The sequence below is a fragment of the Panicum virgatum genome, chromosome 9K (genome assembly GCF_016808335.1).
Source record: "Panicum virgatum strain AP13 chromosome 9K, P.virgatum_v5, whole genome shotgun sequence".
In the NCBI taxonomy this organism is placed as follows: domain Eukaryota; kingdom Viridiplantae; phylum Streptophyta; class Magnoliopsida; order Poales; family Poaceae; genus Panicum; species Panicum virgatum.
Genome location: NC_053144.1, coordinates 62851121 through 62867644, shown reverse-complemented (window position 1 = coordinate 62867644; position 16524 = coordinate 62851121). Strand labels below are relative to the sequence as shown.

The following is a 16524-nucleotide window of genomic DNA, read 5'->3' as shown; positions in this document are numbered from 1 at the left end:
ACCACCAAAAGTAAACATATGCATCCCAATTCTCCGCGACTACCCGACTCGCCCTAAGGGGTGGTGATGAAGTTCTGTACTTTCGAAACAAGGCAGTACTCGGATTACCGGTTTCGACTACCTCCTACTCCCGGCATGCGGTTAGTACAATTCAAACTCGATCACAGGGCCAGGCAACGAACGGTCCTTAACCGACACAGGCGGGGCTAACCTTTCCCCGCCCGGTCTCCATTTTCTTTTCCTTATCCAACCTATTCCAATATTCCATATACTCAAAATAACGAGATAACCTATATCTCGCGAGTGACCCGAAATCACTCGTCTTCTACCGAGTTCTATTAAGCATAGCATTTCTATCGTCCTCTATATACTAGTATAACTCGAGGAGACCTAGGGATCATGCAACTAGGGTTTCAAATAATTCCTGAACCTAATGCACAAGTAATAGAAACATAATATAGGTGTCATAGTTTGAAATAAACGGATGTGCACCGGGGCTTGCCTGGGAATAACACTAGGTTAGTGTTAGTTAGAGAACAACTGCTCGGCGAGCATCTTCCTTCGGTCATGCACATCGGGATCCATCCATCCATCTTCAAGATGTGTCCACCATTCACCGTCTTCTGACTTGGCTTCAATGTCACATCCCTCACGTGGTTCATCTATCATACCTAAATGAAATGCAGCAATGCATATGTATGAATGCACAGTTCTGAGTTGCTCAACAATATAGATGCTATTATTTTTCCTTTACGATAAAGTTGTAGTCTAACAAGTAGCAAACAATCATATCATATGGGCAATCATTTATAGAGTAGTTAACTACATTTCTAACTACCCATGGCATCATGATCAATCAGCACCAAAGAAGTTCACTAACTGCACAAACAAGCAGTAGTTGATTCCTATAACATGCGGTCTTGGCTTGCTAATAATTAAATAACTCAGTACATAAACAAAAACAATTTCAGCAACAATTATTCTAAACAGAAGGTACAAAGATCAATCTATTCTGTAAAAATCATGTCATTTCATGCATCCATTTAATCCGAACAATTCATTCATTCATACAACTCCTAGAACAAGATTGAATTATAAAAGTCAGACCAGAGCAAAACATAATCTGAAAATTTAACAGGAGGTCGAAACAGGGATTATTTAGCTACTGTGAATTTTTCATGATTTTATCTACACAGAATTAATTCTGAGAAAATAAACAAAACAGACATCAATCTAACAAGATTCATTTTTAACTTCTGTTCTAGTCATGAAATGGTGCTCAAACTTCATAGACAAGCTAATATATTCAAAAAGAACACTCATAAATATTTTCATGATTTATAATGAATATAAACTATTTACCATAATTAAAGTCTACTAAACAAACATTAAATCAAATAAATAGTTACTCATGAGAACTGGCCACGAAATTTTTATACCAATACTAGTGTCACATGAACAAACCACCATAAAAATTTCAGAGCATAACAAGGCTCCAACAATTAATTAAGAAAAAGAATAAACAACTAGCCTTTATGCACCTAGTAACATAAATCAAATTTTCTAGCAAAAAGTTTCAACTAACAACCAGCATATTATGATTCTACTGCATAGAGATTTTCACAAGGATTCCAAAACAACTGGATTTGCTAATTTACGAATTTTCTACAAATTTCTATTGAATTTCAAAGTTTACAGCTAGACATTACAAAGGAGTCCTTAAAGCACTATTTATATGAGTCACTGTCTATTCAAATAACCCCCTGAACTTTCTCGAATTTCAACCCGAGGTCCCTGGTCGCGAAACAGAGCAGGGGCGGTGATTTCGGGCTCGATTCCGGCGGCAGGGCTCAACGTCGGCATGGGGAAAGTTGGGGAAAAGCTAGAGGGACTCGAGAGCTACCTCTGGGTGGTCTTCGAGCGCGAGGAGGTGGTCCGTGGCGGCGGTTCCATGGCGGGCGGCGGCCGGCGGCGGTGCTGTGCCGCTGTGGCGGCGTTCCGGCGGCTCTGGACGGCGGCAAGCGGGTCGGGGAGCACCGGTGGAGGCCAAGGAAGCTAGCTACGGGCTCGTTTGGGCGCGAGAAAGGGTGGAAGAGGGAGCTCCGCGGGAGACCGACGAGCGGCGACGCTAATGGCGGCCATGGCAAGCGGCGCTCACGCGAGAGGGAGAGGGAGAGGCGTGGGCGGCTCAGGCAGCATGGAGAGGGTTCGGGAGAGGAGCGTGCTGGCCTACGAGCGAGACAAGGACAGCATGGGCGGGGACGCGCGTCGTGAGCGCGCGCGAGCGGCGTTCGTGGCCAACTTGACCACGGCAACGACGCACGGGAGAAAGAGCAGAGAGCTACACGTGTGCTTGACATTTTTGACTCCATTTGAATCTTCAAACTTCGTTTAAGGCTCCTAATTGAGTGCTAATTGAGGGGTGTTACAGTCCCCGTCGTGGGTCATCCTGGGCACGGCCCCGCGCGTGTCCGCCGCCGCCGCCGACGAGCTCCAGCCCGTCCCCGACGTCTCCCTCGCGCTCGCCACGCCGCCGCTCGTCACCCAGCTCACCGTCGCCCCGACAGTCTTCGCCGCCGACCCGGACCCGCAAGCCCGCATGTCCAACCCCTGCGTCCTCTCCGCGGACCCCTCCGGCCTCTTCCTCGTCCTCGCCCCGCCGTCCGTGTCCGAGCGCCCCCTCACTGAGGCGCGCGTCCACCGCGGCTCCGAGGGCGTCGAGCGCACCATCCACATCGGCCGCATCCCCACGCCAGCCTGCTTCGTCCTCGACGTGCCCTCCGCCGCCGCCTCCCGCGTCCCCGACCCGGACTTCCTCAACGCCTCCAGCGTCGGCGTCATCGCCGCGCCCGGCGGCCGCGGGTACATGGTCGTCGAGTTCCAGAACATCGTCGGCTGCGACGAGGCCACGCTGATCGGCTTCTCTGATCGGCTTCTCGTCCGAAGCCGGCGAGTGGTTCGAGCAGGACGTCGCCAACCCCCTGCCCAGCTGGATCTGGAGTTTCGACGACGTCATCTCCCACGACGGCAAGCTATGGTGGGTCGACCTCGCCTGCGACCCCTTCGCCGACCAGCCGGACGTGGCCTTCGTGCCGCTCCCGAAAGCAGGCGAACACGGCGGGGCCCGTCACGCTTGCAGCTACTGCTCCCAGAGAAAGCGCGCCTCCCGCCGCAGCGCGCAGGTCAGCAATGGCAAGTTCCGTTGTCTCGAGATGAGCTGTCCGCTCCAGCGCCAGGGCGGCGCACCGAAGTTCACCATGCACACCCGGAGAAAGCTCAGTGGACGCCCGAGTACTGTGTAAGCTTTGCCGAGATCTGGGCCGGCGAGAGCTACAAGGCGGCGGGGCTGCCGAAGAAGGCGCCCGTGGTCGCCCTCATCCACCCCAAGAACCCCGACGTCGTCTACTTCTTCGTGGAGTACCTCTTCGCCGTCAACATGCATACCAAGGTGGTGGAGGGCGAATTCCACATGGTCGGCGCCTCCCGTGTTCTCGCGTGGGAGCTGCCGCCCGCGCTAACTGCAGGTATATGATGGACCTTGACTCCTCCCATGCGTGAACTGCTTCAATTTCAGGCTGATGATCGACTATTTGTATCCCTGATCTTAAATCAAGGTGTCATTCTTACAGGCTTGCGTGATTTACTGTTTAATTTCATAGTTGATTTGTCTGTGCTTGTCTGCTCGCTCAACATGGTTACATAGGGCATTTATATGTCCAAATTCCCTCACTTTGCTAGTTTGAGAATTTTCAAGTTTCACATTTTAAGCTATTCATTCATGTTATCATCTGGCGTTTTGTATACATGACTCTATCCATTCAGGCACTGCAGAATTGTAGTAGCTAGTAGCTTCTTGTGTATTTGCGTGTGTTATGCAAGTAATTTGCCATCTGTTTTTGTTCGTTTTAATTTGCACTTGCTCTGTGGCGCGTGGACTGCTACCTGGCTTGAACGGTTCCTGGTGTTATGTTTGAGCTAGTTTTGGTTTGGAGCGTTGTACTTTATCTGTATAATATAGTTTTTGCAACTGCTGTCTGAGCTCTGTTCATGAGTTGAGTGCTTAACTGCCCAGCACATTTGTCCACAAGAACTGAATGTCTTCGAAAGGTCAAGAGAAAGACATATTTCCTCCTTCCTTTTATTTATGATGTTGGATAAATCATATAAGAGGGAGTATTTTTACAACGTTCCTACCTAGCATGAAGACATATTTGGGTACAATATAGAGCCCGCAGAGATGTTTTCTGGTTTGGCCGTAAGAATTTTCCAAAACGGATACTGCTATCTTTCTGCCCATTTGAGTAGCTTGCACAATGGCACAATTCTTATACCTGCTTATATGTAAGGTCATGTAGATGTTTGGCCATATGTTCACAACATGAGCCGTTCATCATCTCAAATAAAAATAGACTATTGTTGTGTCTGCTCCTGTGCAACTGTGCAGCTCCTAATTTTATCAAAATAAAATGGACTCTGTATTATGAATCTTTTGACAAACATGTGGCATCTATTATCTGATTTTAGGTTCCTCCGGGAGTCTCTGAAGATGAAGAAAGGGACGGGTGGCAAGCCGGCCAGCTGATTGCAAGCAGATATGCTAGCGTCCTCTTGCGTCGTCCAGGCCCAGAAGACGAGTTAGGAAGATGCTCTTATCACCGGTGGACATTATGGTGTTCGTCTGCCTTTCAACCAAGGAGATGTTTCTCTTTCTAGAACTTTGTCACTTGTTTTCTGCGAAATATTTCAGTAGCTCCTGCTGACTCAATAACCGATAGGCATGTCTGTGGATCCCTGTGTGCGGTGACCGGTAATGCCCCTACGTTTCATGAGTTATTTTGCTATGCCCTCTGCTGCAGAGGCTTGAGTTATTCTTTGTTGTGCATGCTTGAGGCCGACTACGGCTCGGTATAGATCGGCCCAAGGTGAGGGACCATGAGAGACCACGAGACAGTGAACATTGAGCAACCAGAGTACACACAACGCACTAGCTACTTACGGGGCCACCGTAAGCATCTCATGGCTGCAGCTTCTTGGGGAGAACAGCAAGGTCGAGAGTCTTGCCATACATCTTTGCCAGAGCCTGCCCGCACCAACCATGACCATCATCGAGCGTCGGCATCCTCACCTCGATGAAGGGAGGAATGGCTGGCCCTTGAGGCTTGACAACTCCTGCAAACACTCTGAGGACATTGGCAGCGTCGATGTCCATACACACACTGATCTCAACCGACCCCTTGGGTACCGGCGGAATGCCAGTGATCTTGAAGTACCCTAGCAGATGGTTGTCTTCAGCGCGTTCCCCTTCTCCTTCATACACAGCGATGAGTGCTTCACTCTGGTTGTCCTGCGTTGTTGTGAACAGCATGTCCCTCCTTGCTGGAACTGTTGTGTTCCTGGGAATAATTGCTGCAAAGTTATCGCCATCTGCTCGGATTCCCAGGTTCATAGGGGTCGCCTGAATTGTCAGAAGATCCAGGCTCCCTGAAGGGTCAGTAACTCCCGAAGCGATGGCTCCTTCCAATGCAGCACCTGCAACAGCAGCTTCTAGAGTGTCTATGTTCTTGTAAGAGACTTCCTTCTTGCACAAGCCCAGGACAAGGCTTCTGATTCTGGGGATCCTAGAACACCCTCCAACCAGCATGACATCATTGATATCCTCTGGGACTAACTTCGCATCAAGCAAGCACTGGTTGATGATCTTCTCGCACTTCTCAAAAATCCCCCAATTAACTTGTTCGAACTCTGAATGGTCTAGCACTTTGGACACTTTCTGGCCATTCCCCAAATCTACATTAATCTCTACAGTCTCCTGGTTAGCCAGTCTGTGAATTGCATCCTGAGTTGCAATTCGCAGTAGACCCATTGACCTTATTCTATCCATTGTCTGACCAGCATAAAAACTGTCAAAATTGGGAAGAACATGGCGCATTATATTCTGAAGGATATCCTCTCCACCAATAGTGCATCCTGATAATGCTCTTATTTGAGAAACACCTCCAGCAGTGGCGGTCACAGCTACATCACAGTACCCAGCACCCATGTTAAATATCAGGGCAATTTTCTCAATGCCACTTCCCATATTGTCATGCATAAGCTGCTGCTGCTGCTGCTGAGCATACAGAAGTGCGACAGCAGTAGGCTCTGGCATCAACCTCAACACATGCAGCCCAGCCATTGCACAAGCTCTCTCAATCCTGGTCTGTTGAAACCGACTGAATGCAACTGGAATGGTAAGCACAGCATTCCTCACCGGGTGTTTAAGATGCATCTCTACCAATGCCTTCAATTCAAGCAGAAAGATGGCAAGAACTTCTTCAGGGGTTGTAGATCGCCACATATTGTTCACGAGTGCTGCAATAAATGGTCTCACGCCAATACCCAATGTTTGCACAAGAAAAGGGAGGGCCTTGCTAGCTTGAACTACTTCATCCGTGTCCATTCTTCCAATCAGTCGTTTCATGTTGAATATGGCACTTCCTGACAAGATATCTCTTTCCTCATGTGCATTTTCCTGAGCTGTTCCTCCAGTAACTCCTGCTGAAAGATTGTCATCTTTGAACATGACATACGACCTCATCCCTTTCTGATTGCGGGTGTTTTTTAAGAGCTCAACTTGGTGGCCGTCCCAAACAGCAACACTGCATTTGGAAGTCCCAATGTCAATGCCGATAGCAACATCAGGAAATGACGGCTGTGATTTGTCTTCCCCTGTGGTTTCACTATCCGATGCCACAGTATACAGCTGTTCAGCCATCCTACAAAACAATACTCCCATCAGACTTGTTCTTTGAAAGAAACTTTATAATTATAAAACACAAGTACTGGACAGGAATAGGAACAAACCTAGTCTTTTAACTTTTAACATTACAAGTTAATTTCACAAACCTTCAACTACTTGTGTCTAAATATAAAGGAACCACAAATTTTGGGATCAATTTCATCATATAACTACAACTACTTTCAAGTTGAATCAAGTAGTTCATCTAGCGGTAGTGAGTTGAATCAAGTAGTTCGTCTAGCACTAGTGGTATCAGCCATTATATACTCAGATAGTAGATATGGGCAAAACCTGACAAATTGCGTGTCACTCCTCAACTAGAGGCTGTAAATGTAAATACCACTAACACATTGAATTCCCACAAAAGGGAAGAGAGGCTTAGGAGGCAAAGACGGGCACTATTATACGCTAAATCTCTGCAATTCTGTGCCTCGTCCAGTCCTCCCTTTCCCATTCAATGTTCAGTGCAAAACCTCGGTGGCCCTTAGCGCTAATCACCAAACGATCGCACCATGTGTGGGTCCAAGCTGCCGCGAGCTACGCCGCATAGAAGCACAAGCACGGCACAGACGCGCATTGCGGACTGCCAAATGCGTGCATGCAGCATTAACTTACATTAAGGAGTAGCAAGCTACACGCATCGCTGCAACCAACGAGATCACAGTTCGAAGCAAGGAAGTACTGTACAGGTGCAGGGGGGGCGGGGAGATTACTTACTTGACCAGGCCGGCGACGGGGGATCTCCGGGGGCGGGGCTTTGCGACGCTTCTTCAGAGAAGAGAACAGTGGCAGCGCGCGCGTGATCCGTGGGGGTGCGTAGTGGGGCGGGGAGGCGGGTGGAAGGAGGTAGAAGAAGAGGGAAAGGCGAGGCACCGGGGCGCATCTTCTGGAGACGACGAGAGACCGCAGGCACGCACGCGGCGCGCGCGCGCCGACAGGCGGCGCCGCGGAGCCCGCCGAGGTCGGTCGGGTTCTTCCTGGAAGAGTCGGGAAGCGGGGAGTGTACTGTGTACGCCAGTGTGGGCTGACCGCCTGAGCTGAGCATGGTCTGATCGCCGCGTAGCCGGCCGCCCTGGGCCCTTGCTGCAACTGTGTGCGTCTGGGCTGTCTTAGATCTGGGCCCATTAAATGGGCCACTGAAATGTGATCTGTTGCATCCTGTTAGTTATATGGGCCCAATCGAAGCTGAAAAAAACCCGGCTAAGCTCGCTAAGCCCGACCGGAGACGACACACGTATTTGGGCCTGCCATCGATTTGCACTCGGGCTTAAGCGGGCTGATGATTCAGTGCCATCTGACCCCTCAAAAAAAAAAAGTGAACTGCGACTCGCGAGTACTGTTTCCTTTTTCAAAACATGCCGCAAAGCCTCGCCACGCAGTTTATAAAATAAAACATGTAAAAGATCCGACAAGTTGATGTTGCCACGGAGGACGTACGAATCAGGCCGAAAATGATTGCGCTCACGAATGACTTGTCTCCGGGGATCTGATTCCAGTACACCACTTGAGCACCAATGACTTGCTCGTCTTCCCTCTTTTGACAACTGAGCCATGAACCTTTCCCAAAGGCCAAATCCCAAGCCCCAAGTAGACAGGTTCAAACTCGGATACATGTAAAGCGACCCTGTACCGCATCGGCACGTCATCAGAAACCAGATCCGGAACCGGAAACCCACCCCCACCACCGTCAACGTCAGCCGCGCCGGCGCCAGTAATCACCGCGCCCCGTCGAAAAAACTCCCCAGCCGGATCGGCATCCGGACAGGCCGCGTCGCGTCGTTCCCCTGTACCACCCACCCCCACTTAACCGCGCGCGCGGCGCGAGCACGACCCCCGTTTCCCGCGTGGACGCCGAGCACGAGCAGCCGGCAGTCCAGCGGACACGGGGAGGTAGCGGCGGTCAGTTCAGCTAGCCTCCCATCCAGTCAGTCACCTCCCTTTCCGCCCCCTCATCACGTCGTCCGTCGATCGAATCCACCGAGCACACAGCGATGGCTGCGCCCTCGTGCGCTGAAAACCCGCACGGCCGCGCATCGAGATCGAGAGCGCGGCTGAGGGGACGTGCATGGGGCACAGGAGCGAGTGGTAAGATTAGCGGCATGATTGGGCGGGTCGGACTCGGACCCCGTCACGTACGTAATCATGCTGCTGGGCTAGTGGGTGTGGGCGAGGTCGTCGATCGTGCGTGCCCGACGAGAAGTGAGAACCCAAGAAAAAAAGAGAGCACCACGGGACTTGCTCTGATTTCTTTCTCTCTCGCTTTCTAGTATCCGTCTAGTACGTGCGTCGCTGGGTGGTTGTTTGAATCCAGCGGCCAAATCCATGCCAAGTGCACCTACAACGCAGGTGTGGAACAGGGCGATCCGTTGTCGCGCCGGTCGTCGCTCACCGCTCTCCCCGTGGACTTTTTACAAGTGCAGTTCTGAGTTCTAACTAGAATACAGATCACAGTGGTACCACCAGACCAGACAGCAATATAATTGTCCCTCCGTCGTCCAAGCAGTTTTTTTTGTTTGAAAATTTGAAACCATGACTGCTAGCTGCTGACGACTCGAGGATACTGAGATTGAGATATTAATTTGTTGCGAGAGAAAATATTATTGTCTGGCTGATAACCGGTACTGATTTGGTGTGACAGAAAAATATTGCTGACTGATTGGCTCATAGGCCACACAAACCGAGTGATATGGGGGAGCTCATCATAAGCAAACTGCCGCCGGAGTGACCACCAACGCATCGGGCGGCCGTGCGTGCGGGGGGGGGGGGGGGGGGGGGGCAAGGAACAACGAACAAGACAAGGCTACACACTTGAGCGTGCCGCGCCGCGCGCTGGGCGTGCGTGTCACGGCTTGGGAGTTCGCAGCAGGTTCCCGCGCGTGGGGCCCCGAGACAGTGGGTGGCATATATCGACCATTGAAAAGGGCCGGGAGGGGTAAAAGAACATGATGAGCCCGAGGCATAATTGTCAATGATACCCGACTCCCTGCACGGCATGTTGGGGCAGCTACCGATTCAAACGCGGTTGACCCCGGCACGGTCCACAGGCCGCCACAGGCCACAGCCATATAATACTCGCGCTCTTGGATTTGTTCTGCTAATAATGTGACTCGAGGACAGTCAGCAGTGGTTAAACTGGTTAAGCTATAGTGTGGAGTAGTAGCTGATCATCGAGTAGGTGAGGTAGGGCCGGAGGGGGGTGCAGACATGCGGGCCCGGTGCCCCGACATTCCGCGTGATCCGCGGTGGTCCGCCCCGTAAATCATTGCGTCCCCCGGTGGTCATTTCCGGAAGGGAAATTTGTGTGTGGGACACTGCCAAAGAGTGGATTTGTACCAAGCACACTACCAATGCTGATTTTGTTCCTCACACACCATGAAAAAGTGGCTTGGTGTGCAGCACACCGCACCGAATAATGTAAATGTTTGTAGCTCAGATAAAAGACGAAAAGACCATATTGCCCTCAGCAAGCCCAAGCTGCGTGCCGGTCTGCTCGCCTGCCCATTCCGCCGTGGCTCGCCGCCGTCCCCTTGCCCGCCTGCACGGCCGCGGCTCACAGGCCAGGCACAAGAAACACATGCCACCGGGCGCTGCTACTGCTGGCCGACGCCGGCCATGGACTTCGACGACCACGACGACGGCAACGAGATGGCGCCGATGCCCGTGAGCTCCAGCTACGAAACCCCGCCGCTGGTGGCCGGGTTCGGCAGCGCGGCGCCGCACAAGCCGCCCGGCGAGCCCGTCCCCCTCGCAAGGCCGCTAGCGCTGCCGTCCAGCGGGCGTGACGATGGCGACGACCTGTCCGGGATGGCCAGGCCCATGTCGGCCACGGGCGCGGTGAGCGGCATGTCCCTGGGCGGCGCCGGGCCCTCCGGCTCGGCCGGGCCTGTGTCCAGCAAGAAGCGAAGCTCGCGCTGGAGCTCCTGTGGACGGCCCCCGGCGCCGCCGCCGCGGTGTGGAGGGAGGCACTCGTGGTGGCGGTCTTGGCGCGTGCAGTGGACAGGATGGAAGACCGCGGGCCGGAGCCACCGCTGCCTCGCCCCGCCACCCCGCGCCGTCGCGCGCTGCCACGCCGCCCGTGGACGCGTCCAGCCGCCGCGTGCCACCCCGGGGGACCCGGGCGTGCCCCGGCGTCCCGAGCCGCGCCACCGGGCCGTGGGCGCGCCCCGCCATAGCGCGCAGTCCCGCGGGCCGCGGTCCTGCAGCACCACCGAGCGCGTCCCCGCCGGATCTGGACTCGTGAGGCAAGACCGCCGCGCCGTGCCGTGTCCCGGCCTCTACTCCGCCGGAGGGCGCTCCCAGGCTGCCGCCCTGGGCCCCGGCCACCGCGCCCCCGGACGGCGCTTCGGAGGCTGCCGCCCCGGGCCCCCGGCTGCCGGGCCACCAGCCGGCGTCGCCGAACGGCGCTGCCGCGGAGGCCGTCCCGTGCCCCGGCCTCCGCGCGCGCCGGGTCAAGGGGCGGCAGCGGCGCGGGCTAGCGGTGGCGCGGACTGGTGTCGAGGAGCGGCGGCACGGGCTAGCGGCGGCGGTCGACGTGCTGGAGCGGGCGCGGGGGAGTGCCGGCGGTGGCCTGTCGGAAGGGGAAGATGACAGGTGGGCCCGAGGGTAAAATGGTCTTTTTACACCTTCACTCACCTAAAAATGATTAATATACTTGGCGTGGTGTGTTGGAGACAAAATTGCAATTTCACGATGTGTTGGAGACAAATTCAGCTTTCAGAATGTGCCTCACACAAAACCACTCTTTCAGAGTGTCCTACACACAAATTTCCCTTTCCGGAAACGAACAAGAGCGCTAGCTGCGACCGCGACGCCCGCTGCAGGAACCAACTTAATTTCTTCAGTAGTTTACCTTGCTTGGCCCGAACCTGATCGGTGGCTCTCCCGCTTGGTTAGCAGCACGGCACTGCAGCTCTAGGCTGTAGCGCCCACTCGCCTACCGCGTACGTGACCCGTCGCAACGAGCCCGCGCACAGTGCCTGTACTCACAGAGTTGGAACATTCGTCCTAGCTTACCGAGCACTGTGCGTCCGCAGCGTCTGTAAGCGCGGTGAGCAGTAGTCTTCGGATTTCGCGCAATCTGTCCAGATGAATTCCGTTTCTGTTTTTGGCTCGAGAGGAATTGCATTTGTTTTAGGGGCAGTATGAGAATTGCGTTGCATTCCGTGGGGGAAACTTTGCAGTAACTCTGAGAAATGTGACCCGTAAGCATGTAGCAGTACGTGTAGTTAGTATCTAGTACTGCTACTTAGTGGCAGCTGATTGTAATTTGTAGCTGGTCATGTATGCTCGTGGAGCAGCTCTTGCATACACTCGTCAGTTAATCCTATAAATAATACGCGCACTAGTACGTGTGTAGTGTAGGTCAATGAGGGCCTGCTGGTGGCCGGGAATGATGATTGTTTATTTGACAACTTTGACGCCGGGGTAGGTTTGCCTGACACCGCAAGCATACATGCATGAGCTCTCTCTGATCGCCCAGCTAGCTAGGGCGTAGCTAGTGGACGGAGCGCTCAGCAGGCAGCAGCCAGGGAGCCCTTTGGACTGACCGAAACCTGCCGCTTATTCTTGCATCATCTCATTGCCGACAAGGAACCGAGTACGCCTCGTTCAGCGTCGAGCTTCTCGGGGAAATGAACGGTAGTAAGGCCCTGTAAGTTCTCAAAAAAAAAAAAATCTACAGTACCGGTCATATTAAATATTCAAACACATGTATATGCATGGAGCATTAAATACAGTTAAAAAATAACTAATTACACAACATAACTAATTAGTACGAGATGAATTCTTTAAACTTAATTAATTCATAATTAGATATTATTTATCAAATAACAACGAAATGTGCTACAGTACCAAAACCCAAACCTTTTCGCGAACTAAACAGGCCTAAGTTGGAAAATCGCAGTCAAGGTGTTTGCCCTGTTTGGCTTTGGCATGGCGCCCATGTGAGAGGAGGGATTGTACAATTTGTAAAATAAGTACCACGCAAAATGCACGGCAACCTTCAAATGGGAAATGCATGCTAGGCAATAGGCATCTACCGTGTCCAGCGGCTCGAGTGCAGGCGGCAGAGCTGGATTGACTCTCTGCTTGATGCTGCCAGCAGTTCTCTCATCCCCATGACGGCCCGATGGAAGCAACACGGCCTTGGAGTACATGCTGGTAGTCTGCTGCAACACGCATGTCTGCCTTTTCTCTTTTCATATCTGCAGGTTTTCTGTTGTTTCATGTACAACATCATCATATCATATTTTCATAAATCTAAATACGGAATCTTTTTTTTCTTTCAGGAGATTTGTACTAGTAAAATGAAGCTGTGCGTCGTCATGAGAGCAGCCATGAAAAAATGAAAATGAAATTGTGCGGGGAGAGCCGAACTGAACCCACCAAATCCATCAATCAATCCACCTGTCCACTCCATCCACCGATCGAGCAATCACGAGGCTCCAACATGCCCACCATGGTGCTGCTGCCGGCGTGCCGCTGCCGCGCAGGCAAGGGCAGGCGCGGCTAGATCTAGTAGGCAGGGGGGGCAGGCCAACCGCTGCGGCGACGTGATGCGTCGACGCTGACGCGAACCCGCCGGACCTTGCGAGACTTCCCCGAATAATGGAGGCAGCCCCGGAGCCGAAACAAAACCAACCCCAATGGGCGACGCAGCGCGCGCCTGCCCGTGGCCGGCCCATCCCCCCTCTCGCGTCCCCGTCGCCTCATCGTCCTCGTCCTCGGCCCCGTGATTCCGACGGGTGCAACCCGACGCGGCGCTCGCCGCCAACTCGCCTCCCCTCCTCCATGGGTCAACCAATAACCCAAACCGCCCATGCGCCCACGCCCTATGCGTTGCCTGCTTAGTTTGCATGCATGCAACGCACGCTCGCCGGTGGATTTCTCCTCTGTTTCCCGGCGTCGGGGGTTGCAAAAGGCGGGCTCGCCCCGCCGGCCCCGGTGGCGGCGTCTGCCGACGGGGACCGGCCAGGCGGCGTGCTCGGCCCGGCCTCGGCTTGGGTTGTACAGTAATCTTCACGTCTGCACGGGGACCTTTGGACTCGGGAGGAAAGCTGGAAAAGGGCGGTTAGGTAAGCTGCCAGCACTGTCGCGGCCAGTTTTTTTTTGCGGATAAAGGCCCGGGACGAGGTGCCGCTTTTGCTCGCCTCGCGCCTCATCTCGCCGGCAGTACTGTGTGTTGGCTGCCGGCTTGCCGGCGAGGGCGCCGCATGCATACGTCAGTGGGGCTGAAGCTTTCCATTTCGAAATCCTTGTCCGGGCTGGGCCAGGCCTGGGGCCCAGTTAGGGTCCAGTGCCGGCTCACGGGCTCCTCCAATCCCAAGCCAAGCCCAGCCCTGTCCAGGTCCAATCAACGCCGCCGCCACCACCATGGGTGCCGCTGCTGGGTGCCTGCGTGCAAATCTTGTACCCCTCCGATCCGTTGGTCGCCCACTATCTACCCGAGCTAGTTTCATGTCAGCATGTCACTCTGTCGCGTCGTGGACACGTACGCCCGATCGTGCATAGGTGCCGCTTTGTGATTTGTGAACCACCAAAGCAATGGTTCGATCCATCACTCACGCAACGAGGCTTGATGCTTTTTAAGCTTTGGTACGGTGGCAGCAAAGTAGCGAGACGACAATCATTGCAACACGGCATCAACAATCAACCGGCAATCATTTGCGCGGCACTAGTTGGCATTAATTTGAAGTTCAAACATGCCTATCGGACACAGTTACGTTGTACGGAGTGCATGTAGTTAACGGCACACAAGCAAACGCCTGGACCTGCACTTGTTAATTCGCGCGGAACTGATTGCTGCTGCAGCTAGCTAGCCTGCCCGAGTTGCCGTGGCCCATGGCTGATGCACGGCTCCCACATTCCTCCGTGACCCATCAGCCAGCACCATAAGAAACCAACGGAGATTCGTGACGAAACTGCAGCAGATGGAGGACCAGCATGGTTGGTAGCTAGCTAGCCGACGATGTGCTGCCGTGACATTGACCCGCACCTGCGTACCGACGGATCGGAGTCGTCGTCGTCCGTGGCGAAAAGCCACGGCGGCGGTTGGTCGATCGTGCGATGTGTCATCGTGCGTGGCGGCGAAAGCCACCGAGATGCCAAGGCAGACTCGACACGGATCGCCGAGATCACATGAGTGATTGCCGTGACCCAACAAAGACTTCTCCCATCGCCGTCAAGGCTATTACGTAGCTCTCGCTGTCCCCCCCCCCCCCCCCCCCCCCCCCCCCCCCCCCCTCGAGATCATCACAAGCCGATCGAGCAAGATGGCCAGGGGGCGTGCAAGCTACCAATAGCTACGGCTGATGCTAATAATTAATAATCCCGGACAAGAGCGGTGGACACCTCTGATCACAGGTTGCCTGTTGCTCGCTTGGTGGTTAGCCATGGGGGAACCCCACGTGTGAACAGCAGCGGCGCACGCATGGCCGCAAGCGTACGTCTCGCGATCGAGCTCGATCTCGACGCCGCATGTCCGGCGCCGGCGCCGAGCCAGCCGCCATGCATGCGCTGCGCGGCGGGTGTCCGCTAGCCCCTGCTGCGCGGCGAGCGCGACGCCCCAACCGACGACGGCTGGTCTTGCAGCTATGCAGCGACGCATGCATGCAAGCAATGCAAACGGGGGGCGCGGCTTCGCTGCTTCTCTGCCGGTGACGTTTTTTTTCAGAGGATAACACCGCTGGTCGAAGCATTGTGAAATGTGAACAACTGTAGAAGCCTGACCCCGCATGCATGTGATCCGCTCCGTTGGCATGTGGTGTTTTTTTTTCAAAATAAAAACTTTAATAGCGACGGGCATGATGATAAAAATTGACAAGTTTTATTGAGCGAATATATAAAAATTTACAAGTCATGTATGAGTATGTAAAAGAGTATAATGAAAAAAAATATGTATACGGTATACACCAATTCGACGATTATGCGGCCACTTTAAACTTAGAGAGTACTCCCTCGGTCCTAAATATAGTTCACTTAAACTTTGTTCTAAGTCGCATTTATATACATTTGTTAGCTAGAATCCATATCCACTTGTCAGGTACCACAATTAGAGGCACTCTAACCAGGGACTAAAAACGCCCCAAACACGTAAAACATTATTAAGCGCTTGGGCCAAATTTCTCCCTGAAACAGTGCCGCCACCTGTGCTCAGAGGCCCAAATCTCCTTCGGGTGTTAAAAGCCCAAAACGCACGCTCGGCCCACGGCATAGCACTACGGTACTGCTCTTCCGAGGCCTCACCAGCCGTAGCATCAACTCCGCCTTGCTTAAGGGCTCTCTGCCGAGGCCCCTCGTAGCGGAGGCAATCTCCGCCTCGCTCGAGGCCCCCTCAGCCGAGCCCTCCGCAAGGCCTCGGCGCGGGGGAAACTCCGCCTCGCTCGAGACCCCCCTCGGCAGATCGGAGCAGCGGCCCAACCGCTCGATGGTACGGGCGCATTTATTGACCAACTACCCAGCGGCATGGAGCGGAGTCAGACGACGGCAGCCGGCGTCAGCCACCATGCTGCACTGCGGACGTGACCGGCGTCCCGTCCGCCTGCTTCGGACACTGTGCCACTATTCCCGGCGTGGAGCGGAGTGCTGTGCGGACTTGTCTGACACCGCCTCGCCACTGTGCCGCCTACATGTTGACACCGTTTTTTGACACATGTCAAGGAAGGTGATTTCGGTGAAGGAAAGGTGGCCGATTCAAAAGAAATCAAAAGATGAACAGAGTAGGAATCGGCCGATGGGAGTCTGTCCGA

General features: G+C 53.7%; 3 protein-coding genes across 3 annotated transcripts; 2 read left to right on the top strand and 1 right to left on the bottom strand.

The window, feature by feature from the left end:
• The first annotated feature begins 2436 nt into the window (after nucleotides 1-2436).
• On the top strand, nucleotides 2437-4833 carry LOC120646839. The gene is made up of 2 exons (XM_039923329.1): nucleotides 2437-3524; nucleotides 4525-4833. The coding sequence occupies exons 1-2, from the start codon at nucleotides 2600-2602 to the stop codon at nucleotides 4542-4544; spliced, it is 945 nt and encodes a 314-aa protein (XP_039779263.1). The 5' UTR covers nucleotides 2437-2599; the 3' UTR covers nucleotides 4545-4833.
• Nucleotides 4125-7780, bottom strand: LOC120646838 (heat shock 70 kDa protein 8-like). The gene is made up of 2 exons (XM_039923328.1): nucleotides 7496-7780; nucleotides 4125-6755 (listed from the first exon to the last, which is right to left on the bottom strand). Exon 2 carries the CDS (start codon nucleotides 6752-6754, stop codon nucleotides 5015-5017), a length of 1740 nt encoding a protein of 579 aa, XP_039779262.1. The 5' UTR covers nucleotide 6755; nucleotides 7496-7780; the 3' UTR covers nucleotides 4125-5014.
• Nucleotides 7781-10150: 2370 nt separating this feature from the next.
• On the top strand, nucleotides 10151-11384 carry LOC120648216 (nascent polypeptide-associated complex subunit alpha, muscle-specific form-like). The gene is made up of 2 exons (XM_039924950.1): nucleotides 10151-11019; nucleotides 11078-11384. Exons 1-2 carry the CDS (start codon nucleotides 10151-10153, stop codon nucleotides 11382-11384), a joined length of 1176 nt encoding a protein of 391 aa, XP_039780884.1.
• The last annotated feature ends 5140 nt before the right edge of the window (nucleotides 11385-16524 follow it).